Source organism: Carassius carassius, chromosome 14 (assembly GCF_963082965.1).
Source record: "Carassius carassius chromosome 14, fCarCar2.1, whole genome shotgun sequence".
In the NCBI taxonomy this organism is placed as follows: domain Eukaryota; kingdom Metazoa; phylum Chordata; class Actinopteri; order Cypriniformes; family Cyprinidae; genus Carassius; species Carassius carassius.
In genome coordinates, this window is record NC_081768.1 from 22,198,532 (window position 1) to 22,225,827 (window position 27,296).

The 27,296-nt window shown below is 37.5% G+C and overlaps 1 protein-coding gene across 1 annotated transcript in view; it reads right to left on the reverse strand.

The window, feature by feature from the left end:
* Positions 1 to 474: 474 nt before the first annotated feature.
* exoc3l4 (exocyst complex component 3-like 4) overlaps positions 475 to 27,296 on the reverse strand; it is a 39,166-nt gene continuing 12,344 nt past the window's right edge. The window contains exons 2-13 of the mRNA XM_059566678.1: positions 24,944 to 25,228; positions 20,421 to 20,633; positions 17,627 to 18,245; positions 16,459 to 16,576; positions 16,229 to 16,354; positions 12,676 to 12,776; positions 5,613 to 5,711; positions 2,308 to 2,431; positions 1,372 to 1,494; positions 1,109 to 1,261; positions 906 to 1,024; positions 475 to 797 (exon numbers count right to left, since the gene is read on the reverse strand). Coding sequence (XP_059422661.1) covers positions 584 to 797; positions 906 to 1,024; positions 1,109 to 1,261; positions 1,372 to 1,494; positions 2,308 to 2,431; positions 5,613 to 5,711; positions 12,676 to 12,776; positions 16,229 to 16,354; positions 16,459 to 16,576; positions 17,627 to 18,245; positions 20,421 to 20,633; positions 24,944 to 25,214 — 2,280 coding nt within the window. The 5' untranslated portion in view covers positions 25,215 to 25,228 and the 3' untranslated portion in view covers positions 475 to 583. The remainder of the gene's footprint in view (positions 798 to 905; positions 1,025 to 1,108; positions 1,262 to 1,371; positions 1,495 to 2,307; positions 2,432 to 5,612; positions 5,712 to 12,675; positions 12,777 to 16,228; positions 16,355 to 16,458; positions 16,577 to 17,626; positions 18,246 to 20,420; positions 20,634 to 24,943; positions 25,229 to 27,296) is intronic.

The window sequence follows — 27,296 nt, forward strand, 5'->3', positions numbered from 1 at the left end:
TATTAACATGGGAGCCGAATTAAAAACTGACACGCCACGCAGCTGAGACGCTTGCGCCACGCATCCAGTGTGTCGCCGGCCTCAGTTAAAATGAGTGAGGAATGTGGGGAGCGACAGAGCGCGTGTTCCAATGAACAACAACTCCCATGAGCCTATTTTGATTGAGTGACCCCTGGTGGCCAACAATTCCATACTGCACGTTTAATATTAAAACTAATTTTTTAAATTTTCCTAAGCTGTAAGTCATAACCACCAGAATTAAAACAAAAAAAATCTTGAAATATTTCAGTTTGTGTGCAATAAATCTAGAATGTAAGAAAGTTTGCTTTTTTTTATTAAACTACAAAAAATAAAGAACTTTATCTTATTTTTTTAGATGCACCTGTACATATGATCACAACACACTAAATTTTTTTTAGCCCCCTCTTTACTCCAACTATTTTCCCCAAAAAAGCAACGTTTCAAAACTATGAAGGATTCACAGAGTAACATTCCAAAACATTCCTTATTGCTCATAAATTAGACATATGATAGTTTTCAAACAGTGCAAAGATTATGTCCACTTTAAATAAAATGAAGTACATTAGCTCTCTTGTACAATGGACAGACAGGAGAAGGGTGTACCAGCCAGGCAGTCTGTGTTAACCGTAGCTTGAATTTCACTAAAGAGAGCCTGCTCTCTATTCCCAGTATTCCCTGTTCTCTGTTTCAGCTCTGCCAGCCGCTGTAGTATAGCATGCTTTTCCCTGCCTCTTATAATTCCTCGGAAGTACAGCACAGCTGAAAGATGACCCTTCCTGAAATGAGTAAAACATTGGTTGACTTAAAGTAAAAAAAAAAAAAAAAAAAGAGCAATGTTACATTAACAGACATGGTAAATCTACAGTAAGTAATATGACTCTCACCCGATATCTGGATAGTTATCAACTAATGGCTGTAGGTTATGTATTACATCACTTTTTTTGCACCCAATGATATTGCTCAACTGGTTTCCAACTGGATGGAGCCAATCTAAGGAAGAGTTCTACGAAAAATGATATGTAAGGAACATGTTAGGATGTTTTGATGAAAAGCACAGCTGTACAGAGTGGCATTATGGCGACTGTACCATATCTTGGAAGATCTCCTTCAGTTCCTCCCACTGATTTGTCATCTTAGTGGCAGCTGTCTCATTCTTACTGTTTTTGCATGAGTAGTTATTCTTCATCAGCTGAGATACATATTCTTTCACCACAAAAAAGTGAGCTTCATTCACAAAAGCCTAGAGAGACATAAACAGTGGAAATAAAGAAAAAAAATATGGCACTCTCAAGCTGTAGCAGAATGGTTACATTATAATATATTAATGCAACAAACTGTTTGCCCTCTCACCTGTTTATGTTTTGGGGTCATGTACTTGCTCTGTTCAGAAAGAGTCTTAGTTCTGCTGATCAGCTGTGAAAAGTCTTCATCAAATGAAAACCATTTCCCTGTCATCTGTCTCCTGAGGAAGGGCTACAAACAGAAACTCTTTAATATTTTATATTCATTTACTCCACTATCAAACATATACATTCAGCTAATTATTAAATTCCAGTCACATATTCATAGACATCATTTATCAGTGATTCAGTCATTTAATCACTTCTTGAATCCTGCAGACAGTTTTGGGGAAAGTAAATTTTAAAAGTAAAGCATAACAGTATTGCGTTACTCCCTAAAAAAGTAACTAATTACGTTAGTTACTTTTTAAGGAAAGTAATGCGTTACATTACTTTTGCATTACTTTTTTCAATATGAGTAGGGATTGATTGTTTTTAATACAATATGTTCTATTTATAGTAAGTGCAAAAGCCCTTTCACATCAAAAAGTGTAATGAATAAACCTCAGGCTGATGGACGAAAAAAATACTAAATCTATTTTTTTTTGCGAGTGGGATTAATTAATCCACATTCAAATTTAGGCAAGAACTACAGTAACATCATGTTCACACAGTGCACACAACACCTCTGTTCTTCGATTTCTCTCAATATGGGGACAGGAGACAGGAGACTCAAACTCGTATTGCTTTTTGTGAAAAAGTAATCAGATATTTTTTTGTAAATTAAAAAGTAATGGGTTACTTTACTAGTTACTTGAAAAAAGTTATCTGATTATGTAACTCGTGTTACTTGTAATGCATTACCCCCAACACTGCCGGCAGATATGTAGTATTGCTTTGTATTAAAATAAACACTTCATAAAAGTTGTGTGCCTGTAATAATCTGCATGAAACAGAGTCTGCCATTGTTAAACAATGAGAAAGTATGCATTTCAGAAGCTCACACCTTGACATCTGTTTTAAAGTTCTCCATCACAGCTTGACTCAAACTGGTGGTCAGTCTATCTATTTCTTTTTGAACCAGCTCCAGCTGAATCGGGCTGGTGTCTTTATAGCTCTCCATGTGCTCTCTGGAGGAAAAAACATTGACATTATACTGTTTTGTAGTACTGTGTCATTTTTAACTAAACAGTTTATAAAATTAGTTTTTTTTTTTCTGTTTTTTTTTTTTCTGTTTGCGGTGTGTATTGTGCTCTTTATGTCAACTTTATGTACAGTATGGTTGTAAAATAAATAGTACATTTTAATTAAATTTAAATTAAATTTAGCAGAATAGTAGAATATGTGTTTGCGTACATTTTTTGCTTAATCTTTATACACAAAGATGAATTCTAGAAAGGACTATATACTGACATGTTTTCTGTAAGTAATCTAAGTAATGTTACATTGATTTATGCTCCCAGAAATCACAACAGTATTGTAATAGTCTAGTAAAATCATTTAATTCACCTACATGAACTGCATATTGTGAGATTTTATTATGCGTTTTGAAAAAAATCTCCTATGCTCACCAAAGCTGCATTTACTCAAACAAATTTACAGTAAAGTCAAAACAGTGATATTGAATATTAATCAGGGTGTCTGCAGGGTCATTAAAAAAGTATAAAAAGTCGATAAATCAATTTAGAGAAAATTAAGGCCCTTAAAAAGTATTAAAAAGTCTTAAATGCCATTTCCCAAGGTATTAAATTTTGTATCATCTTTTCATTATGTACATCTGTCCGAATAGTGAGGTTCTGTGTAGTTTATTTATGTAATCCAACAAGATTGACGTCATCTGTTACAGCACTCACTGACTGACTCTGCTGCTGCTGCGTGATAGTATGGGCCTTGTTGATCCCGCTCTCACTGAATTTCTGACCATTACCGCATGATCCCATTTGCTCCTGCGATTTTTGTGTCCGCTTAACACAAATATTCTAATATTGTATATAATTTTTGTGGATCAGGGTGCAGCTATCAATATGTGGGGTATTTAAATCTCTTTGAATAAGCACTCAATTTCATGACTGCGGGCGCACTGTGTGAAGGGAGCACATCTAATGATAAAAGATATTTGTCTTTGTTAAGCAAATCCTCCAACATCTTGTCAGTTATCTCTCCTTACTTTTGATAGCAGATCAGTCAAATCTGTTGTTGTTGTTTTTTCACAAAATTTGGCTGCTTTTAAACTGTAGCCATCAGTTGATTTTTCCCAGTGGGTTAAATATTTTAAATATTGCATAAATTACATTTGGCTGAAATGCTTGCAATTAAATATTTTGCATTGTACTTGTAATAAAACTGTGCTAAATGTTTTGGGCCACCCTAGTAGGAAGCATTTGAACTGTGTTTATGACAAATATGCATAACAGTGACATTAAAATATGTATTTTAGGGATGGAAATACATTTTTTATATTTGGGCGTTAATTTGGGCTGTTTTTTTTTTTTTTTTTTACTGGCATGGGCTTGGGATGCACAATTTAAAAATAATAATAATTGTGATCATTATTTTATCTTCCATGATCATTGATCATTCAGACTTGATCAGGTGCAGTACTGTCTTTATTTTCCATCACCCCCCCCCTTCTGAATTATCCTGTATTGATAAGGAGTTTTCACAAAGTCTGTTAGTGGGCAGCTGTGGCCTAATGGTTAGAGAGTTGGAATTGTAACCTGAAGGTCGCAGGTTCAAGTCTCGGTGCTGGCAGGAGTTGTAGGTGTAGGTCGGGGGGAGTGAATGAACAGTGCTCTCTTCCACCTTCAATACCCATGGTTTAAGTACCCTTGAGCAAGGCACTGAAGCCCTGGGTGCTGGATATAGCTGCCCACTGCTATTGCACTTTGGTGTCTTCACTTCTCACTGCTGTGTGGTTGCACTTGGATGGGTTAAATGCAGAGCACCAATTCCTAGTATGGTTTACCATACTTGGCAAATGTCATGACTTTCACTTAGTTGTGCTATCTTACAATCAATATATAATAAATGTAAGTTAAAGTGTCGCTGATGTATCTGGTTAAAACCTGGAATGGCGATGAGGTCTTAAAATGTATGGGACGAGTCTTAAAAGGTATTAAATTTAACTCCATGATTCCTGTATATACCTTTGTATATATATGGGATGAATTTGTTACAATAAAAATGTAATGTAATAAAGAGTTTCCTGCTTTGTAATATTGAAATAATCAATAATGCATTCACATCTAAAATCTCTTAATTTTATGATTTTTTCATGTTTAGTTAGAATTACCCAAGGTCTTTGGTTTAAGTTTTGGGAGACACACATCCAATGGTTTCAATCCTTCAGGCATTCCCCGCTGTCAGGGACTTTCCCTGCCAACTGCCTCTGCTGTGTAGCACACATTCCTAGAAATCACATGACTGATTTTTATGTTTGTTTATTCATGGTATTTAACCCCTTGACTACCACTCACATTTTTGAACATAGACTTGAAAGTGCATGATATTTTTATAATTCATGAATGAAAACATTTTGTAACGTGATTTTGATTTACCATTTTAATCTACCACTCTTGTAATATATTAATCTATTACTTTTCCTACATCATTTGTAAAAAAAAAAAAACATTGGTAAAATATCTATTTAGGAGTCTTAAGCCCAATTCACACTAGCAGCGACTTTTGTATGTCACCAGGGGCTGGCGATGAGGTTGCTAGTGGGCATTCTCAATACTGTTTGCCTTGACAGCGAATCAGGTTTCTTGCCAATAAGTACAGAAATTTTGGAGACAAAAGACTATATATATTCTAAATCTAAATTAAATCCGTACATACAAACAAAAATGAATGAGAAACAGAGCCTAGTTTCTTCCATTGTGTATGTTTATCTACAGCTGAGAGCTTTCCAATGATTATAGTTTGTAATGATTAGATTGGGATTTAATTGTAATACAGTAAAGTAAAAACTTAGGTGTCCCAGAGAAGGGCAGGTGACAGTTAAAATGAGTTAAAAAGAGGCTAAATTGACTCGCTCAAAACCAGCTGGCACCTAAACCAAGTGATTATGATCATGAAAAGATTAGAATATCAAATAAAAATTCTTCCATCAATATAAATGTAAATGTTACCAAATAGCTTTTCTCCTTCTATTAAAGACCTCCTAGCTTTGGAAACACAAAATCTTTCTAAATGGGTCCTCGTTAAATGATGGAACTAGAACTGATCCAGCTGGCTATATATTATTTCTGCTCCTGCCAAAAATTTTAAATGAAAGTGACTTTTGGGCATTGTGTTGTGTAAATGACTTACTTCAGGGCACTAAAGCTGTTGATGTAGCTGATGTGATACTCTGCCCAGAGCAAGGAGTTAGAGAGAGGACTGCTCCACTCAACAAACGCTGACTCAAACCTACAACAAATAACCGACAACTGTCATAAAGAGAATTAAAATGAGCAAACAAAAACAATTAAACACTGCTAAAATTCTATGCAATAAATCTAAAAACACATAAATTACCTAATTTGTCAGATATTACTGAGGGGAAATAAACATGGAAATGTGTTCCATGGGATGTAGTTTTAATAAAGTCTATGGGAAAGAAGTGTCATATGAATAGACTGGCAAAAAGAAAAGTCTTCGATTACTACCGTAACCTCGGTTCCCTGAGAGTGGGAACGAGACATCACAAAGACATTTTTCCGTTATGGGAACCCTTCCCTTTCAATCTGGCTCACACCAATGACCAGTGACCAAATTACCGGCCAATTGTCACGACATATGCAAATCGCATGCAAATACTGACGAGCTCAAGAGGCAGTATAAAATGCACTGCACACAACAATTACATCAGAATCTGATACTGAACACCACTTAGCTGGTCGAGCAGGAAACACGGCGACCACTGTGAAGTCTTATCCCTGCTCCCAGGGAACCAAGGTTAAAATAGTAACCGAAGACACTCCCTCTCGAGATTTCAAGACATCACGGAGACATTTCTCTGCTATAGAAACTATAATCAATCCCACCGTGAGAACACCTATGAGCAAGTCACATACTCAGCAAAAATAGAACACACAATTGCCATAATCAATAGCGATGCATGTAGGCAGGCTCGCAACTGAAAGTTTGAGATTAACCAATGAGCCTCTAAAACCCAGTTATACTAAATTTGCATATGAATGAATGACTTTTATTGTCATTATACTCATGTACAATGAAATTATGATAGCTTCCCCCAGCATAATTTACATATATCACGTAGTGCACATTTAACATACACACGAGTCACAACTTTAACCATGTTACGTACTTGAGATTAACTTTCAGCAAAGTGAAGAATGTATGACGTCAGTGCATACTGATTCTCATAATGTTTAAGGAAAGAAACTGTTTTAAAACATCGGTAGCACCAGGCTGATTGCAAGAGCTGAAACAAGTGAAAACCTGGGTATGTTGAGTCCTTTAGTATATTTTTGACCTTTTTGAGTGCTCGGTAGTTATATACAGTAGGTTCTTCAGTAATGGTAGGCGACTGCCAGCGATCTTCTCAGAAGTCTTAATGATCCTTTGAAGTCCTTTCTTGTCTGCCTCAGAACAGCTAGCATGCCATACTGTGATGCAATATGTCAGCATACTCTCAACAGAACAGCTGTAAAAGTTTACCAGCAACTTTACATTTAGATTGTAAGTTTTTCCCAAGAATCCTTAAGAAATGTAGGTGCTGCATTGCATTGTTGATAACCACTGAGATATGTGCCTTCCAGGGTAGGTCAGCAGTCATGATGGTACTCAGAAATGTTAAGCTTTGGACCCTCTCAACACAGTCCTCATTGATGTATAGAGGGATTGGATCTGTTTTATGCTTTCGGAAGTCTTTAACAAGCTTTTTTGTCCTAGAGATGTTTAAGGTCAGGTTGTTAGCTGAACTCCATGATGTTAGTACCTGGACCTACTTTCTATAGTTCATGTCATCTCCTCCAGTGATAAGGCCAATCACTATTGTATCATCCGCAAATTTGATGATGGTGTTACTGTGATGAACTGGGATCATATGTGTAAAGTGAATACAGAAGTGGGCTCAGCAAACACCCCTGTGGAGAGCCAATGCTGAGTAAGCAGGTGGAGGAGACATAAGGACTTTAATTTCACCATTAATTTCACCAATTTTCACCATTAATGTAACCAATTTCACCAAATAAGGATTTTATTTTCACCATCTGTGAACGGTTCGTCAGAAAGTTCTTAATCCAGTGACAGGTGAATATGGGAAGACCTAGATTTGTTAGTTTACTGACCAGGATGTCTGGGATAATGATATTAAATGCTGAACTATAATCAATGAACAGCATCCTAACATCATTTTCATGTTTTTCCAGGTGACTTAGTACAGTGTGTAGAGCTAAAGCTATAGCATCATCAGTAGATCTATTTGTTCTGTAGGTGAACTGATGCTCATCAGAGGTGGAGGGGAGACTGGCTTTAATATGATACAAGACTAGCCTCTCTAAGCATTTCATGATTTTCTGTGTAAGCGCCACTGTGTGTTAGTCATTGAGGCTCCTCAGCAAAGATGTTTTGGAGATTGGAATGATGGTAGCTGACTTCAGGCAGCGTGGTATAATGGCTTGTAACATGCCCTGAGTACCATCCCAGGTACTCCATCTGGGCCTGTTGCTTTTCTCTGGTTCACTGACCTTAGCACTCTTCTCACCTCATGCTCCTGTAAGGTGAGTACAGGGGTGTTACCAGCTCAGTTACCAGTTCAGCCAGTTAGTAAATAGTACCTGCACTGGAAGCACAGCCCCTGAAATTCATGATGGTCTGTATGCCCTGCCACATACACCTCAAGTAATTTCCTGAGAGATGTTCTTCTATCCTCTTCATGTAGACTTCTTTAACCTCTTTGATCATTCTCCGTTTCTTAGCTCTCACAGCATTGTACAGAGCTTTGTCACCTGTCCTGAAGGCAGCATTATAAATGAATCATTCATTCATTCATTCACTTCGGTCCCTGAGAACTATGCAGACCTGATTGTTCATCCAGGTTTTCTGGTTAGAAAAGATTTGTATGCATTTATCCACAGTGACATTACAGAACTTAATGTAGGATAAAACTGTTTCTGTGTATGCAGACAAATTCTGATGTTGAAATAAGTCCCACTCAGTGTTAGCAAAACAGTCCTATATTTGATCAAAGGCCTCCTTAGGCCAAGTTCTAACAGTCAGTAATAACGTAAGCTGCGCTGAGTACAGGGCAGAAAAAAACAACAGTTCTGGAAGGGCTCTGCAGAGATAACTGTGTTTAAACAGCATAACACATGACATGATAAGGGTAGCACAAAGTGAATCAGGTATGAATAACAGGAAGCTGCACTAAGTACAGGGCAGACAACAACAAAAATAGCATAGAGTGCCATGCAGAGTTATACTGTGCAAGGCAGCATAACACATGAATAGAGGTAGTATAAACACAAATCAGTCAATCAACAACAGCACTTAGGAGGCTAAGGACTAAACGTTCACCTTGTATAACCTGGCGAAAAGACATACCTCTCAACCACGCCCAGGAGGAGGTGATAGACCTTGTTGAGTGTGCCCTAAAGTGCAAAATAGAGGTTGACCGATGTATCGGTTTTGCCAATTAATTGGCACCGATAGTTGATTGCTGGAACAATCGGTTATCTGCAAAAATAGTTTTCCGGGTTGCGTTCATTGCTGGAGTGGCTGATAAGGGTCTGTTTTCATTATAAAGGGCTGAAATCACTGACAGCATGTGCTGTTTGTTTAGACACACGATGCTGTATGCTGAACAGAGTGAGAAACTTCGGTTTAAATCCAGCTGACAGAAAATCATGCCGCGCAACAGAGCGCCATTCACATAGTTGTCCATGAAATAACATTATATTTTCCCGAATCGTTGTTAATGTAATGTTACATAATGACTTGTATATTGAGCATTTTCATCGAAACGTTTGTCTTTCCATGGCTGTAATAAAGTCTGTATGCTTCATTTATAGAGCTATAATATAGATCGCTGTGTCCATTTGCTCTGTTTTTTTAAACACTGAACTTCAAACTTACCTATGCCTCACTGTTCATTCTTGAAGTAAACTTGTGTATGTTTGGTGATTAAATAAACAGTTTTAGACTACTCCTCGAGTTGAATGTCATGCATTATTAATCATTAAGTGTTCAAGAATAGAAGCAGTTAAATTGTAAGAGTATACATTGTGCTGGTATAACTGTAGGGCTCTATGATTTCCGAGATGCAAAAAATGCGGACGGAATCCTGGAATCCAGAATCACATATTAACGCGGAATGTCACTTCAATTTTGAATGAATTAATCAAAAGTAGGTCTTTACACTTAAATCTAAATCGCGATATGGACTAGTATCTTTAACTATTAAGCCACAAAAGTTGATTTAAATAGGAATCCTGCATATGAATTCTGACTCTGTTAATGAATGGCACAGACGCGAGGTTTAATTTTTTACACATATAATGTTACTGAAGTGCGGGATGCACGTGGCGATTTCAGCATCTGCCGTCTCACTAATTGAGGACGAAAACACATGAACAACATCTCCAGAACGGCTCTGAGAGAGCCTTCATGAGCATCTGACCGTATGATTTGACTAAAACTAGCGTCATATCACATACACAGAACTGTAAAGGTATTCATGGCAGCCCATCAAAATAAAATTTGATTTGAAGTCTATTGTTCAGCAGTACATAGCAATACTACTAAAAATGAAAAACAATTTTCAGGGGAATAATCACACATGATTTTTCTCCCATGTTTTAATTTTAATAGTAAATCCCCTTTGTTTCCAAAAAAATTGCTTAATTTTCAATAATTAAAAGATAAATGAAATTAATGTTTCATGCCTTGATTTGATAACCAGAAAAAATGTAAAACACAACACAGAATTTTTTAGGGGGAAAAAATCATAAGGCTACTTAAAAAAAAAAAATAATTAATACATTTACATAATTAGACATGCTAAAACAAAGAATATGGTAACAATTCTCTAAAAAGTATGGTGAGAAAAAATAAAACATTTCATAGGGCTCTAAACGTACTTTTTGTTAAACTTCTATTAAATTGATGTAAAAATGTATGTCTCAGGTTTTTAATTAATTAGATTTAATTAATTTAAATTTTAACTTGCTTTTTGATTAATACACTTTAACTTAACTATTAAAAACGAGTGGAGAAAAATTAAAACTTAAAACAGAAATAACTAATTTTAGGAAAAAATAAAATTGATTTTATAGTGAGGTAATTTCAAAATTAACTGTTATTATTATTATTATTATTATTAATATTATTACTTTTATTATTATTATTACTACTACTAGTATGGTTCAGTACTGTTTTTTAATAAAGCAGTATTTTATTTTGTTCAGTATCCATTTTAAAACAATTGGTTAATTAATCAGATAGCATCCACAATCCAGTGGGAAAGACTCTTTTTTGACACAGCCCGGCCCTTCGCATGACCACTGCAGTACACGAAAAACGAAACAGTTTGTGGCACCACCAGCATTTCCGCCAGGTCCAGGAACCAAGGCTGGTTTGGCCAGTTCGGGGTGATGAGTATCACCAAAGCCTCCTCCTCCCTGATCTCGCATAACACCAAGGACAATATCTTGATCAGAAGAAATGCATACAGCCTGGTTGCTGGCCAGTGCAATGTCAGAGTGTCACCGTTCAGTGGGGAGTGAGACAGGGAGAAGAACAGCAGGCTGTGCGCAGTTCTCGCTTGTGGTAAACAGATCAACCTCCGCTCTCCCATAGCGACTCGGGGTTCAACCTCCACTCTCCTTGAGGAACCCCTTTCCTCAAAAGGGTATGTGCGCTGCTCTAATGGAGAGAAAGTGACTGTCTGCACATAGCAGGAGATTTGCTGCCTGATTGTACAGAGCCCTGGAGTGTACTCCTCCATTGGTGATTTATGTATGAGACCACAGATATGTTGACAGTGTGAATCAGTACATGCCGCTGTTCCAGCTGTGGCCGATTTGTAGTAAGCCCAGATGACATACTGATGAAGCAGACGCCATGACTCCCAGCAGCCTCTGAAATTCCTTCAAGTGAGCAAAGCTGGCCAGTCTGAAATGCCGCCGGGAAAATAAAATGGCTCACATCTCGAAGCGAACCCCCAGATGTGTTATTGACTGACTCGGGCGAGAATACTCTTCTGCATGTTGACACATAGCCCTAGGGACTCCAAGTGATGAAGCAGCATGTCTATATGGCTGACATAAGTCCAAAGAAAAAAACAGTCCCCGGGGCAAACTTGCACCAGGATCTGTTTCAGAGTTATCATCCTGAAAGGACGCTTGCAAAGAGCTCTGTTGATGGGCATGAAATCTAGAATAGGACGAAGTCCCCCATCTCTTTTGGGTACCACAAAATAGCTGCTGTACAACCCGCTCTCACCGGTGCGGTCACTGGCCTGGGGTTATCCCTCAGTTGGGAAAAGCCAGGTGCCAAAAAAGTACCTGGATCTGGCTGTCTGCTGCTGGATAATGAGCCTCTGCATCATGTGAATCATGGCTTTAGTGCACTTTTGAGCCTCCACGAAACGTCCAATAATGGACTCTACAGCGTCACTAAGAGAACGGAGGGAGTCACAGGAGCATTCAGCAGCACTTTTCGGTTAGCATCCTTGAGATTAACTAGGTTTAAGCATAGGTGCCTCTGAAGGATCACCATAAAACCCATGGCCTTACCCACGACCTGGGCCGCTCGCTTCGTCACCATTAGAATGAAGTCCGTCGCCATGCGCAAATCTTTAATGGCCTCCGCAGTAGGGCTGTGCAATAAATCTGACAAACTAGAAGAAGTCACGTTCGAAATTGAATTCAATTCATCTGTGATTATGATCGCAATATTGCCTAATTGTCAGTGAACTACGGCTCTGTGTAGTGAATGCCGCTCAATCAGAAAGCAGGTGATGGTGATTTACTATTAATCATGCTGACCCAGGCCCAGGCAGGCAATGCAGTGGTCGTGTTTATCTGACAGCTCTACTGGTCCCACACAGATCTCGCAGACTGTAGCCATTATGAATCCATCAGGTGAAGTAGAAGATTCTGATGTATTTGTCACATGCACTGCATTTTATACTGCCTCTTGAACTTAACATTCAGTCAGTATTAACATTTGATTTGCATACGTCGCAAACAAATTGCCAGTTACTTAAAATAATTGTCAAATTAGCACATAAAGATATAACATCCATTAAGTTAAAATAAACTTGAATAGCTGTCCTCTGTTAAAAAAAAGTAACCTACAGAAGTTTTTAGAGTTATAGAATTACAAAACTGACTTTCAATAAGCATAGTAGTTCTTTATCACAAACCGTTTTGGAAAGGTCTTCAGTTCCTCTAAACAGGAACACACAACCTTCTGCTCAAGGTTCACATCGATTCTTCTGGCTCCTTGTACATGCCCTTTAATATTCTGGGAAAGAAAACATCATAAATGTGTTTTTGTAACCTTGTGCTGTTTTTATTAATTACAGTGTCCTCGAAAAGATTTGGGCACTTAAACCACTTAAAAATGTCAAATGTCATTGAATTAGACTTTAGTTATATTGTTAGGAAAAGTTTAAATTGTGTGAATTTTTTTATCTAACTTTTTTTTATCTAACACTCTTTGTGGTGAAAGGAGCATTGCAACAAGACAATCTTGAGGCTTTCTACTGAGTAAATGTAACATTCACAACATGCCAACATCAATAAAACTATTAGAGTTATTAAAATCCAAAGGCAGAGTGCAGTATCTGCATTTTTGTGATCAAAAGCCACATTAGAGGTCATGGTTTTTATCTATAAAAAAAAATGTATCTTATGAAGGCTTTAAATTAATGCATTACCATAATCTATCCACAAATGTTTGACTGGCTGATGTAAAACATCATTCGTAAAACATCATAAAACATTCTCGGCTTGCTTAGTTACTGCACTTTGCCTCTGTAGGGCAGTATTGCAGTGTTGCTGATTTCACAACTTCACCAACACACATTTGAGCCAAAATTATTTTCATTGCAGTTTAAATCTAGATTAAAGACCCATCTCTTTAACCTGGCATACACATAACATACTAATATGCTTTTATTATCCAAATCCGTTAAAGGATTTTTAGGCTGCATTAATTAGGTAAACCGGAACCGGAAACACTTCCCATAACAACCTATGTACTTGCTACATCATTAGAAGAATGGCATCTACGCTAATATTTGTCTGTTTCTCTCTTGTTCCGAGGTCACCGTGGCCACCAGATCCAGTCTGTGTCCAGATCAGAGGGTCACTGCAGTCACCCGGATCCAGTACGTATCCAGACCAGATGCTGGATCAGCACCTAGAAAGGACCTCTACATCCCTGAAAGACAACGGAGACCAGGACAACTAGAGCCCCAGATACAGATCCCCTGTAAAGACCTTGTCTCAGAGGAGCACCAGAACAAGACCACAGGAAACAGATGATTCTTCTGCACAATCTGACTTTGCTGCAGCCTGGAATTGAACTACTGGTTTCGTCTGGTCAGAGGAGAACTGGCCCCCCAACTGAGCCTGGTTTCTCCCAAGGTTTTTTTCTCCATTCTGTCACCGATGGAGTTTCGGTTCCTTGCCGCTGTCGCCTCTGGCTTGCTTAGTTGGGGACACTTCATGTACAGCAATATCGTTGACTTGATTGCAAATAAATGCACAGACACTATTTAACTGAACAGAGATGACAAAACTGAATCCAATGATGAACTGCCTTTAACTATCATTTTTGCATTATTGACACTGTTTTCCTAATGAATGTTGTTCAGTTGCTTTGACGCAATGTATTTTGTTTAAAGCGCTATATAAATAAAGGTGACATTGACATTGACATCTGAATCAGTGCACCACAATGCACTTTATGATTAGATTAAAGACACAAATCAAGTTAAAAAATTGTTTTCACAATCTTGGAGGTTGTTTTTTTTTTTTTTTTTTCTGGAACCATATAATGCATTGTGTCCACTAAATGTATCTTTTCGGGCAAAAAAAAAAAAAAAAAAAAGGTTTGAGATTTTTATATTCCAGTTCCTGTGTGTAAAGACATTTGATTTTCCCTTTTTGAGTAATAACATTTTTGAATGATTGAGCAAATGATTAGGAGTGCCACAGAATAATAATTATAAGGAACTTTATTATGGCACAAAAGATACATTTTGGCGAAGTTATTAAATGAGCCATTTTAAGGTTTCTCGAGGTAAAATAAGATTATTATAAAAATGATTAACAGATGTAGGTTCATTTACTTGGTGCGTCGTAGTGTTGGGCGATATGGTCATTTTTCAAATCGTTATATCGTCAGCCAGTGAGATCGGCGATACACAATATTATCGTGCATGGGTGGAGGAAGAGAGAGACTCTTTGTTCTTGTCATAGAATAACTATTTGGTGTTTTAAACCCTGCAGGTGCCAACATACTGATAAACTAACGTTAAATATAAAAATACTGTATTTAAAACAGCTAGTTTGTATATAGTCGGACAAAACTGACATATCTCACGTCATGTGTCAAATTTGCGCATCTCTGCATGGAAGTTATCAGTCTAAATATTCTGCAAAATCAGTCAACGGTGAAAATCGATAGTACTGTAGCTTTCATTTAAAGTCCAACAGTTTAACAGTGCTGAAGTGAAATAGCTGGGTAGTTTGATAGCCGAATTATAATAGGCCGCCCAATAAAAATAATAATAACTATTATTATTATTATAATTTAATACATTAATAGGAGAATGAGCCTAATATCATCTTAACTATCGACAGAGACATCTGCTATCGTCAATATCTCTGACTATCGTCGATACACGATACTATCGTCTGTCGGCACAACCCTAGTGCATAGCCTATCCTACCTCAGATAAACCATTACATCAATCCCAAGCCACAACACAATCTATACATTCTTTCATGTAAGCTCCGTCCAACGACACCAAATATCTCAGACACCAAATATTTCAGAACACCGGGACACAGCATCACAGTATCGTAAGGGCCGTAACATTTCCATCACATGCTTGGGGTATGCGGCCAATCACAAAGCACTAGAACACTGGCCAATCAGCATACTCCTTGATTTTCTGAGCGATGAGCTTTGTAAAAATCGACGCGTTTCAGAGAGGCGAAGCATAGAGGAGCAACAATAATGTACAGTATGTGGAAAATAATATGTTTTTAAACCTTAAACTGCATAAACACATTGCATTACACCAAATAATGTTATTTTTAGCAATGTCATATGACCCCTTTAAGGACAAGGAAACTATTGGTGTGATAACTGTTAAGTTCTATTAATTTTTCCATAGCTTTTTCTTGTAATTACAGAGTTATGTATTTGTATATGAATAATCATTTGATGCATATTGTGTGTATTTTACTCAGCATTTGACTGAAACTTAAGAATCGACAGCAAGATGACTTTAGATAGCATGGTGAATGTATACAATAGTACGACAATAAGACACTACATTTCATTAAAAATCCATTCGATATTTGTGCATATCTTACTGTAAATACATTTATACTTTAATAAGATTTCCCCAAGAAATAGGCAAAAATTAACCTGTTTTCCTCTATGATTCCTATTCATTCCGACAACGAAGCACTTAAACATGACAAACTCATAATTACGACTTCATAAATGGGAAGCAGGACATTTCAGATAGCATATGAAGGCATCGTCACTTTCCTAATAGGTTTTTGGGCCCCTATAAGTTAATATAAATGTCATACTGCCCTCTATTGGTAAACCAATGCCCTCATGAGTTTGTGGCCATAAATAGGAAATCAAAGGACTTTCCTTTAATGCTTGTTTGACTTTCATTTAAAACCAAGGGAATATGAGCTACTTATGAAAGTCTGCTGTCTTACCGTCCAGATGTCCATGTCAATGTGTGAGCTGCAGATTCCCTCATCAATCACTGGTTTTCTTTTTTCTCTCCACATTTCCTCATTCTCCAAGTCAATGATTCTGTTGAGTGATGTTTTCATGTCAGCCTATCAAGAGCACAGATTAAACTGAATTCAGAAACTCTCAGTTATCTGACACCACACTATCAGTGCTTCAAGCATTGATAGTGGCAAATATGTTGGTTAACTACCTGTAAGCGCGCACAATATTTGTCTTTTATCTGATTAAGGAAATCTTTGTCCACTGGGAGTCCTCTCTGATCTTCCTTTAACTCAGGCAGCAGAGAGCTGCTTCCCATTATCTTCTCACTATGGAAAGGAAAATTTAATTCAGTTACATAAATAAGTACATTTTTAAGATAAAGCCATAATCATAACCTTTTAAAGTACGTTGTAGTAGTACAGTCACAATGAATCTCATCAACTGGTTCACAAATGAGTATTCATAAAAGGTCTGAAGAAGGCTGGCATAAATCACGTTGAGCTATTTATCACACTGAGGCAAAGCTGTGTATGGGTCTTTTAAAAACACATTTGTAAGACCACTAGACCTTTGTCTAGTGGTGTTTGTAGCCTCAGACTGTTGCAGTAGGTCACTCTATTAATGAGTAATGTAAATCAAACAATACTCCTGGTTTGATATATACAACATAAAACGCCATTGGTTCTCAGATCAAATGTCATTGAGGTCAGACCTGACATGTTGTTTAAAGTCAACAATGATGGAAAAATTGTCAGACAAAGCTATTATATGGTTTCAGAAGATCTTATATAAATACATCCATTCAAAGATTTGGCATGGGATTTGTTTTTTCCCAGAAAGGAAATAATACTCTCATTTCTATCCTTTTGTTTTGAAATCTTTATACATCAAATAATTCTGAAAAAATTCACAATTGTTTTCAGCACTGATAAAAATAAGCAATGCTTCTACAGCAGCAAATCAGCATATTAAAATGATTTCTGACGAATAATGTTACACTGAAGACAGGAATAAATTACATTTTTTAAATATATTAAAATAAAAAACAATTTGAAATTTTAACAATATTTCACAATACTACTCTATTTTTGATCCAAACATGGAGGCTTGATGAACATAAAAGACATAAAAAGCTCTTAACAGTCTTACTAACCCCAAACTTTTGTTTAGTACTGTCAACTAAATAATGAAATATACTTTAATGGTGTTTTCTACTGTTTCCAAACTTGAGCCTGAGTTTCCCATTCACATTTTATCATATGGAACAGACAGCCTGGATATTCTTTAAAAAAATCTGCTTTTGTGTGTCATAAAAATATACTTTATAAAGGTTTGATCCAGTATGCGTGCTTCTTCAATATCAAAAGAAACCTCACCTGGGGTAGCGATGAATAATGAAATCTAGAAGAGCGTAGTAATCTTTCAGCTCTGTCACCTTTTCCAGAAGTCTCTTTAGATGCTCTCCTACAGCCTTATGGTGGCAGGACACATAGGTTTCAAACACATTTAACTCCGCTGGATATGAGCTCAGAAGCTCAGTCTTCACTCTCTCCAAGTCCTCTACCACAGCTTTACCCAGAAGCCCAAGATGCACTGCCAACCAGGAAGCGTTCTGCTCGCGGCTGTCCAGAGGAACTTTCTTCAGTGAATCTCGAACCCCGTTTAGTACCGCATCCCTCCATGCTTCCCTCCATCCCTGCATCGCTCCTGACTCTCCCTCTCTCTTCTCTTCCTCCACGATAATGGTGGCCACATACACCAGCTGCTCTTTATTGAGTGAGTTAACATCACTGGATTTGTGTACAATGGCAAACATTTTGTTCCTTAGTGTGCCATAGAGCAGAATGAGGTCTTTCTCTTTATTGACAAGTTCGATGGGATAGTCTTCTTGATCCAGAGCTTGACGCTCCCGCTGAAGCTCCAGACGTAGTGACAGTAGATTCACATAGGCCTCCTCTAAATGTGCGTTCTCTATCATTCTGTTAATCTCCATTACTGCAGAAAATAACAGAAAAAGTTTAACAAAAAGCAAAATATTAGTATACAGACGACTGCATGAGTTGTGTCCTGATACTGGAACTATAACATACTTGCATTTCTCAACATATTAACAACTATCATATTTCATTCAGGAATGTCTGATGCCTCTGTCTAGATCTCTGCCTCATCAGCTTATGTTTTCCAAAAACATTGTACAATATACTATGTTTATCCCTGATAAAAGGGGAAGAGTATGTGGAGGCTGCACACACGCCTCAAACTGTTTTTGCACTAATTAATTTATCCACAAGGTGGCAACACTGGCGCAGGCCTTTGTTTCACAGCCAAAAAGAAAAGGAAGACCTCCAACAACCACAATCTTCCGGAGACTGTAACATCAATAAAGGGCAGCATTGAAAAGTGCTCATGTGAGGGGATTATGAAATATCCACAACTCTAGTTTAAATGAGTATAATGTGTTATTGGTCATATCTCCTGGGCGAGAAATAGTGCAGAGACTGGACAAAGATGATTAGGAGTAGGCTATAGTTTGAAAGGGCTGTGCGTTTGACTCTCTGCATACATTGCTGAGCTGCTTTAGCGGCCTAAAACTAACACAGTTATGTCAAAATGCATGGTTATGGCAAGTTACCTCGTAAACACGGTCTTAAACAAGTTATTAAGTCCTAAATGACGGTAAAGAGTTTGGAGAAAACCTAATGTGTGTCAGGTCCATGTCATGTGCATCAAGTTTTAAAGAGACAGCACTGCTTTTAAAGTGAAGTCTCATAAGTGATGGAAAATCAAAGAACAAAAAAAAGGAGAAATCACTCCACTGCTCTAATCGCTGATAAACTTTTGTAGTTTGAATAATGATTAATTCATATTTAAACAAATACAATTTATGGTTTATGTGAAGATTGTTTTAAGTTCACTTAAATTAAAAGTTGACATTTTTTGTAGCCTATTAAGTGTTAAAAAGAATGGCTTTCAATTATACTGTAAAGTTGAATGGCTATTATTTATGGCTAAAATTGAGGGGAAATGCATTTAATAGCGATATTAGTAACATCATTAGTATCAATGATACTGCCTTTCATTAATGGTAGGCTACTAAAAAGATGCAATTAAACCATATTTTAAATATACCATATTTATGTTGTTTCTACATTAATTTGGAGATTCAATGTGAAATTATGATAACAAATCTATTCATATGCAATCAATCACAATTCATTACAGAAAATTGTATGATTTATTAGTTTTCTTTTTAATTGATTGATAGCACTAATGTTAAAGTTTTATAGAGGTTAATATTGGTAATATTTGTTTGTTTTACACCTAACAAATGTTTTACACTTTGTTTTTCTAATTTTATAGGCCCCCTAATAAGAGATTGGGATGACACTCCACTCTCCCACTCCCCACTCGGCCCCCTTTAAATTTTCAATTTGATAATCTGGCACTCATATGAATCTAATCGAATAGCCCTGGTATATAGTGTTTTTTCTTCTTCTTTTCTTCAGCAAAATGACAAAGCAAATGTACAGTACATTGCCATTTTTTATGTCTTTGAAAGAAGTCTCTTATGCGTTTATTTTAATCAAAACTACAGTGAAAACAATATTTTGTGATATCAAATATTATTGTGAAATGTTATAAAATAACTGATTTCTGTTTCAATATATTTTAAAATGTAATTTATTCATGCATCTTTACTCCAGTCTTCAGTGTCACATGATATTTCAGAAATCATTCTAATATTTCCTGCTCAAGAAACATTTCTTATCATAATCAGTGTTGAAAACTTGTTGTGCTGCAATGTTTTTGTGGAAATTTTTTTAAACTGCATTTTTACTTTTTATTGCATGCCTTTTTATGTCAGTTAAAATAAGATTAATCGCTTGAATCTTATGGGAACACAGACAAAATGATAAGGATGGGCCCCAGCCCCCATATACTGTGTAACCCTCATCATAGGACTAAGATCAAACTTTTTGATGTTGATGTTCAGCAAACTAAATATAAATTTAGTAAAGCAAATGATCTAAAATGAAATGGTGTAACAAAAATTTTGCCCAGTCTGAATATCTAAAACATTCATAATTTTTTTTAATTTAAAACGATGATGTTTACATTACAACTCCTTTGTCAACTGCCTAGAGATGGGCCATGCACTCTCACACTCACCTGACAAAGGCATAGATGGTATCTCTGGCAGAGTATATGTGTCTCTGAGCTCCAACACTGTGTCTGTAACCTCGGTCTGCTCTTCAGATAAAGTCATGGCCTCTGTGACAGGTTCAAGTGGATCTTGTTTGTATTTTTTAGTTCCCAGACCCAAGCTCTGCCGAAACGATAACGTTCTTCTTGCCAGTGTACCTGTTGTTTCATCTGCAGAATCTGAGAATAACACAAACAGTTACTTGAGACAATTCGTGTCATTTTGTATAACAGAGCAAATGGTCTTTAAAAAAAGAAATCAACACAACCATGTAATATAAAATCTCTTTTTAGTTACCAGTAATTTCACTCTAAATTTGACCCTTTTATGAATGAATATTTATAATAATAAAAAAAAATCTTTATGTACACTACCGCAGTGGTGTATAAACTTAACCATTTCCTAATACTTTATATATTGTATATATTGTTTTTACATACTGTAAAATAAAAAATATGCAAAAGGTTCAATCAAAATGCAGTTATGAATTACTGTATGAGCTAAAGCTTAAACTCTCAAAAAGTTTAAAACATTTCATAAACAAACCTTTTGGCATTGAAACATTTACTATCAACACTTCCTGTCATTATAGCCCAAACAGTATTTGACTTAGCTAGAGGTGAATCTAGTGACATGCAAACACCAGTCACCTGACTTTCACAATTAAGAAATCTAAACTATTGTTGTAAATTCTCTGAAGATTTGGTATCAGCTCAGAAAGATCTTTAAACTCCATCAGACCTGCTCTCCCCTATAGCTTGCAATCATGCATTCCAACCTCACAGTCAGAAGCTTTTTATCATAGAAAGAAAAAGGAGTTCTATCTACATGAGTTTTATATTCACAATACTTAAAAATGTCTTGGGAAAAGGATTTGGGATTATATATTTCAGAAAATAACAAGGCACTCCAAGGTATTAGGTCTTGTCCCATCAACTCTAATTTTCAGTTGATTCAGTATAAAGTTGTCAATACTGTAGAATAATCTACTCTCGCACCAAATTACATTCTACTTTTCCCTCTGTGTCACCTCTGTGTATCAAATGCAAGTCCAGTGAGGGTACATTGACTCACTTATTTTGAAGTTGCCCAAAAATGTGTACATGTACATGTACAAAGGTACTTAAGATTTATTTTTCTCGTGAGCCGCTGGGCCCCTTTCTTAGAGAACTATAGTTTCAATCAAATCCAGATACTTCAATATGGGAAAAGCATAGCAAAAAAAATTATTTTGTTGATGTGGAACAAAGAGTTTACACCTAAATTTAAGACAAGGTAGGATCTATTTGAACGTGGGTCAATTTGAATGCCGAAGTTATAGAACCTGGACAAAGTGGACAGCGAGGATCAGCTGCACCTGCACAAATGTCTGCTATGGACACACCGCTAGACCAAGCCCACGATGAGTTTATGCCCCATGTAGAGTGGGGTCTTCATCCTATGGGGAACTGCAGGCCCAAGGAGGAGTATGCTAGAGTGATAGGGTCAACCAACCATCGAGGAATTCTCTCCTTCGTGACCAGAGACCCTTTGGTGCGGCCACTAAAGCATACAAAGCATTGTTCCAATTGCCAAAACGGGGCAGAATGCTCTATGTAAATTCTCCACACCCTGACAGGGCAGAAAAGGTGTAACTCACAGTGTCAGGCAAAAGCCGAAGAAGAAGCAGCTTATTGGTGAAGCATCAGCTGTGACAGCGGCAAATAAATATTAAAGAACAGATAATTTATTTAAAACTACAAAAAATGAGACAACAATGGAACAGGAAAATATGGCATTCTTTCAATCTCCACAAGGACTTGTAGCATGGCAGAACTACATTGTTGAACACAGACAACTAAGTGATGTAGATGCTATGTTGTATGATAAATGATAAAAGACACTTGTTCTCTGCTTTGTTTTATTTTAAATAAAAAGTTGTAACATTAAAATATATTTAAGTGCAAAAAACACATACAAAACTCAAAAAGGGAGAGGTTCTAAAAGACCAATCACAGTGCTTGCAGTCCGCATAGAATTGATGCACTGTGACATTTTTGGAGAGGTGCATGTCAGGCTACGGCATAGGCTACATGGGCTACACACAGCCTATGGCATAGGTTTGACACAGAAGTATAAATCGAGTGCCCAGAGGTGCAGAGTCCTCAGCTCAGTCTGGGGGTACCAAATCGTCCTGTTTAAAAGAAGGTTTTGTCTCAGGGGAATGGGCCATAGGGGTTAATGTTAATAGCTGAGATAACTCCGAGAAACAAAGCTGGTTCCTCCAGAGCGGGGCCACCAGGAGGACTTTGTGTTTGTGTTCCCTGATTCGCCTGATTACCTGGGGGATCAGAACAATCGGGGGAAATAGTAAAGGAGGAGGTTGGGACAGTCGTGGGCCAACGCATCTTTTTTATTCCAAAAAACTGATTTGACAGAGAGAGTTGTTTTTTTGAGGTAAAGAGGTCGACTTCTGCTTTCCCAAAGATCTCCCAGATTTTCAGAACCGGAACATCTACTCCTCTGAAGGGACACTGCTCCGAGACAGCACGTCTGCTCCCTGGTTCGATAACCTGGCTAAAACCTAATGTGTTGCCCTCAGTGAACGCAAGTTGAGATGTGCACATTTAAAGATGGCAAGCTGGGCGCTGAGTTCTTCAGCCCCACTGTTTTTTGCTCACAGTTCCCTAGGAGAAAGAAAATGTGATGTCTCGATGAGAGGAGTCACTCTCGGAAAAGAAAGCAATCCCAATGCGAATTGAGAACACTCCATCTCAGTCAGAACAGCTTCTGCATGGGGCTTGCCCAGAGAGGAAACACACTCTTAATTGCCTTTATCAGTGTGCAGTGAGTTAATGTCCTGCATGAGCTGCAATGACAACGCAGCATTTGCAACACCCTGAATTTGCTCTTTAGAGAAATTTACTTTTTTAGGCTCACCAGATGGTGGCAGGGGACAAGCTGGGATTTGCATGCAATGCCGAGATGGCTTGATAAGCGGAGTAGAAAACAGCAGGAGTGGCGCAGGTTGCGAATCAGCTTCTATCTGCAGTAAGTGTGTGTTAAGGGCGAGCGGCTTCAAGACTCGTCGATCAGCGAAGAGATGATCATGGTCGCTGAAGGAGAATTAATTAAAGGATCCTATGGGGAAAGGCTTGCTCACATAGCCAGATGGCCCACCCATTCTGGAAGGCTCTGGCGGGCTTCATCACCATTGGTTCATTGTTATTTCACTGCTCAAACCAAAGGCATTGCAGTTACACTGCATGATTGAAAAAGGAGGCTTCAGTGAACAAAGAAAAAGTTGTTTTCTCCATAAGTGTCTAGCGATGCAGTACGAGTGAAGTATCTAAAGTGAACTGAATTAACCTTCTTCTTTAAGTGGTGTGGTTAAGTTGATAAAATATAGCAGTGTGCAACATATATATATATATATATTTATATTATGATGTTGTAGGTGTATACAGGGTCCGTGCTGGCAAAATTAGTCAGAAGGGACAAATGAAGGTTAATTTTGAGATATATATATATATATATATATATAAAAAATTAAATAAAAAAATAGTAGGACAAAGGGCACTAAATAACAAGTCCACCAAAGAAATTCAAACACACAGCATAACCAAACCATCCAAATACAAATAATAGCAGGCAGGAAGCTAAGGAACAGACAGGGATTACAAACAGTGGAATGCAATTAGGGAGAACAGAAACAGGTGTGGAGCTAATTAATCAAAAACCCTAGAAACTAACTAGGCAGGATAACGGAGACAAAAAACAAAACCAAATCAGATCATACATGTGACAGTCTTTCTCATTGATGTTCTAACAATAAAAGATCGCTGCTCTTGAACTGCTTTTTATAATACAATTATTTGTAATGAACACATTAAAGTGTTTTTTACATTTTATTATTTGTTTTTCTTACTTGAATGCTTTTGTTTAGTTGTAAATAAAAAAAAAGTAATACACTATTTGTTTCTTTCATGTTGTACTGTTGTTGATGGTGGTGGTTTTTGCATCTGTTCTTATTTTAAATAACAAATTAAATAAATAAAAATGGCTATATTGTGATTATTAATATAGTAATTCCTAAGAAAGGAAATGAAGGAAAAAATGCAATATTGCTAGGTGATTTTGCTTTGGAACCCATCAAAAATCTTTAACAAGTTTTCTCAGAACTGACTTTGCTGACTCTATCAACTTCAAACGGTTGTTGCTCAGTTATTTTTTATCAGATTCCAAGAAATCATACATCATTTTGAAAGTCTTTCAATGGAGAATATAAAAATAAAAATAACAAATTTTTGAATATTTGCAAATAGTTGATTATTTACAATTAGGGTTTGCTAGTACAATAATGTTTAATCAAGTTAATCAAGCACTGTATACACTCCTTTATTAATACCTTAACTTCTGCTTTACCTCTTAAACCGCTGACTGTGGGATGCCATTGTAAGTGAAAAAAAAAACAACAGCACTTTTTTATGTCTAGTGGTTATACACTTACTTGGAGAGTGTGGTGGTTGTAATGAAGAATTTGAGCTTTGGTCATCAGTATTTTCTGACCTTTTGTCTTTCTGTGTCTTAGGGCTGAGCACTTTCAAACTCCTTCTGAATGACTTCAAGACTCCACGACTCTTGTCTTTGACTAGACTTTCCATCGGTTCGCCACCATTTTTCAAACCCTCGGTTGCGTCCACATCCCATTCTGATTTGTCATTAACCTCCTTAACACCATCTACTTCTTCTTTTGTAGTGTCTGCCATTTGACCATCCATCAGTCTGATCAATCCTGCAGAAAATGCATCAAAAACTTTAAGAAAAGTTTAATAATTGTAACAAAACCACAAGAGAAGGTTTGACTGTGTTGACTCGAGTGTAAGAATGCAACTGTTGAATCTATCAACAGGTACATCAATGATCTTCTGGAGTTTTTTGTTTACTGACAGCATGGCATTTTTTTAAAAGGGTGTAGAAGGCATACATTGTCATAACAACAAAGACGTGAACTCATATTAATGCACTAAACAGCCAAAACAAACAAACAAACAAAAAAACTTCATGAGTAATGCACTACTTAGTTTTACAGCAGATCTCTAAACAATTAGGCTACATACGCCTTGCATACCATAAATACTGTAAATAATAATGTGAAATCTTCACAAACAGGAGTGATGATAATAATACGAAAAGAAAAGAAATAAGAATAAGAAAATTACTTGCATTGTTTAAATTTAAAGGGTTTCTATTTAAAATTTAAAGTAAACTCATTTCACAATACAGGTAATATTCATAACTCCAATTTGTCCTTTGATTCTGAAGTGGCCTACAAGTCATTACACAGGACTACACATTAGTTAACCCTTGTGCGCTCCTCATTTGAGAGCCACACTCATGGTCTTCATGGTCAAAAGTGACCGGACACCTGAACTGTATTTTTTTATTTCTTCAGTAAAATCAATCTAATATATATATATATATATTTTTTTTTTATTTTCAATTAATTCAGTATTTCTGATTAAAATAGAGACTATACCTTTAAAATCAAATTTTTAACGGCTGAATAGCACCTCCTGGTGAGAGGCTTGTGAATTCCCTAGTTGTTTTTATACATTATTGTTTACTTTTATACAGTCTATGGTTGTGGCAGGCACGTGCAGAGGGGGATTTGGGCATTGGGTGCTTGAGCACCTGCCACTTTGCCCCTTGGTGCCCAAAGTGCCCTTTTGTCAAAGCAAATTTTCCTCAATTTTTTGTAATAACATGCCCTTTTGTGAATGCCTGCCCATGCCCAATCTAAATATTAGTAAAATTTATTAATAATAATTTAGCCGTAAATAAAATGACCCACATGATGACCTTTCACCTGACGACGATTCAGGTCCCTGTGGGACGATTCCTCTCTGTCACGGCCGGGATCCAATGAGGCACGGAGATAGAACCAATAGCAGGTAAGTCATTTATTAAAGGGTAATCCACAGGGGTAAACAGTCCAGGCAGGGTCAAAACCAGAATATCCAAACAAAACATAAACTAAACAAGAAGACAAGGCAAGGGCACGAACTGACGGACATGAATAAACAACGACTCCGTGACACATACTAAGACAGCCCGGATTATATACACAAGGAGAGACAAGCGCTAATGGGAAACTGACAGGGTGTGATGATAGGTAATTAGTGACAGCTGGGTGCAATAATTAAGCAGGGACCTGAGGAATGTGATTAATGAAGTGAAAGACACCGTGGGAAAAGAGGACATCTAGTGGACACCCAGGGAACACAACCCAGACACTGTGACAATACCCCCCCTCTACGGAGCGGCTCCCAGACGCTCCACGACAAGACACAACACAGAGACAAGGAGGGAGGCGGACAGTTGGAGGCTCAGGGGGAGGGACGGAGGGCCAGAAAAAAAAAAATCATGGGGAACAGATACCAGAAGTGTAGACACAAAACAGAGAGACCAGGAGGGAGGAGGACCGGAGGAGGTTCAGGGGGAGGGACGGAGGGCCAGGCTCACAGAGGGGAACAGGCAGAAAACAAGAAACACAAAACATAAGTCCATAAGGACATCACGTGGTGCCCACCAGGGCGGAAAAGAAGACCACGACAAACGTGTGATGAGGGCGGAAGCCCCCCCAGGGCGGAGCAGAAGACCACCACAACCGTGTGGTCAGGGCGGAAGCCCCCCAGGGCGGAGCAGAAGACCACCACAACCTTGTGGTCGAGGCCAGAGTTCCCCAGGGCGGAGCAGAAGACCACCACCACCATGTGGTCAGGAGGGAAGGCCCCCAGGACGGAGCAGAAGACCACCACCCCCCTGTGGTCAAAGTGGAAGCCCTCCAGGGCGGAGCAGAA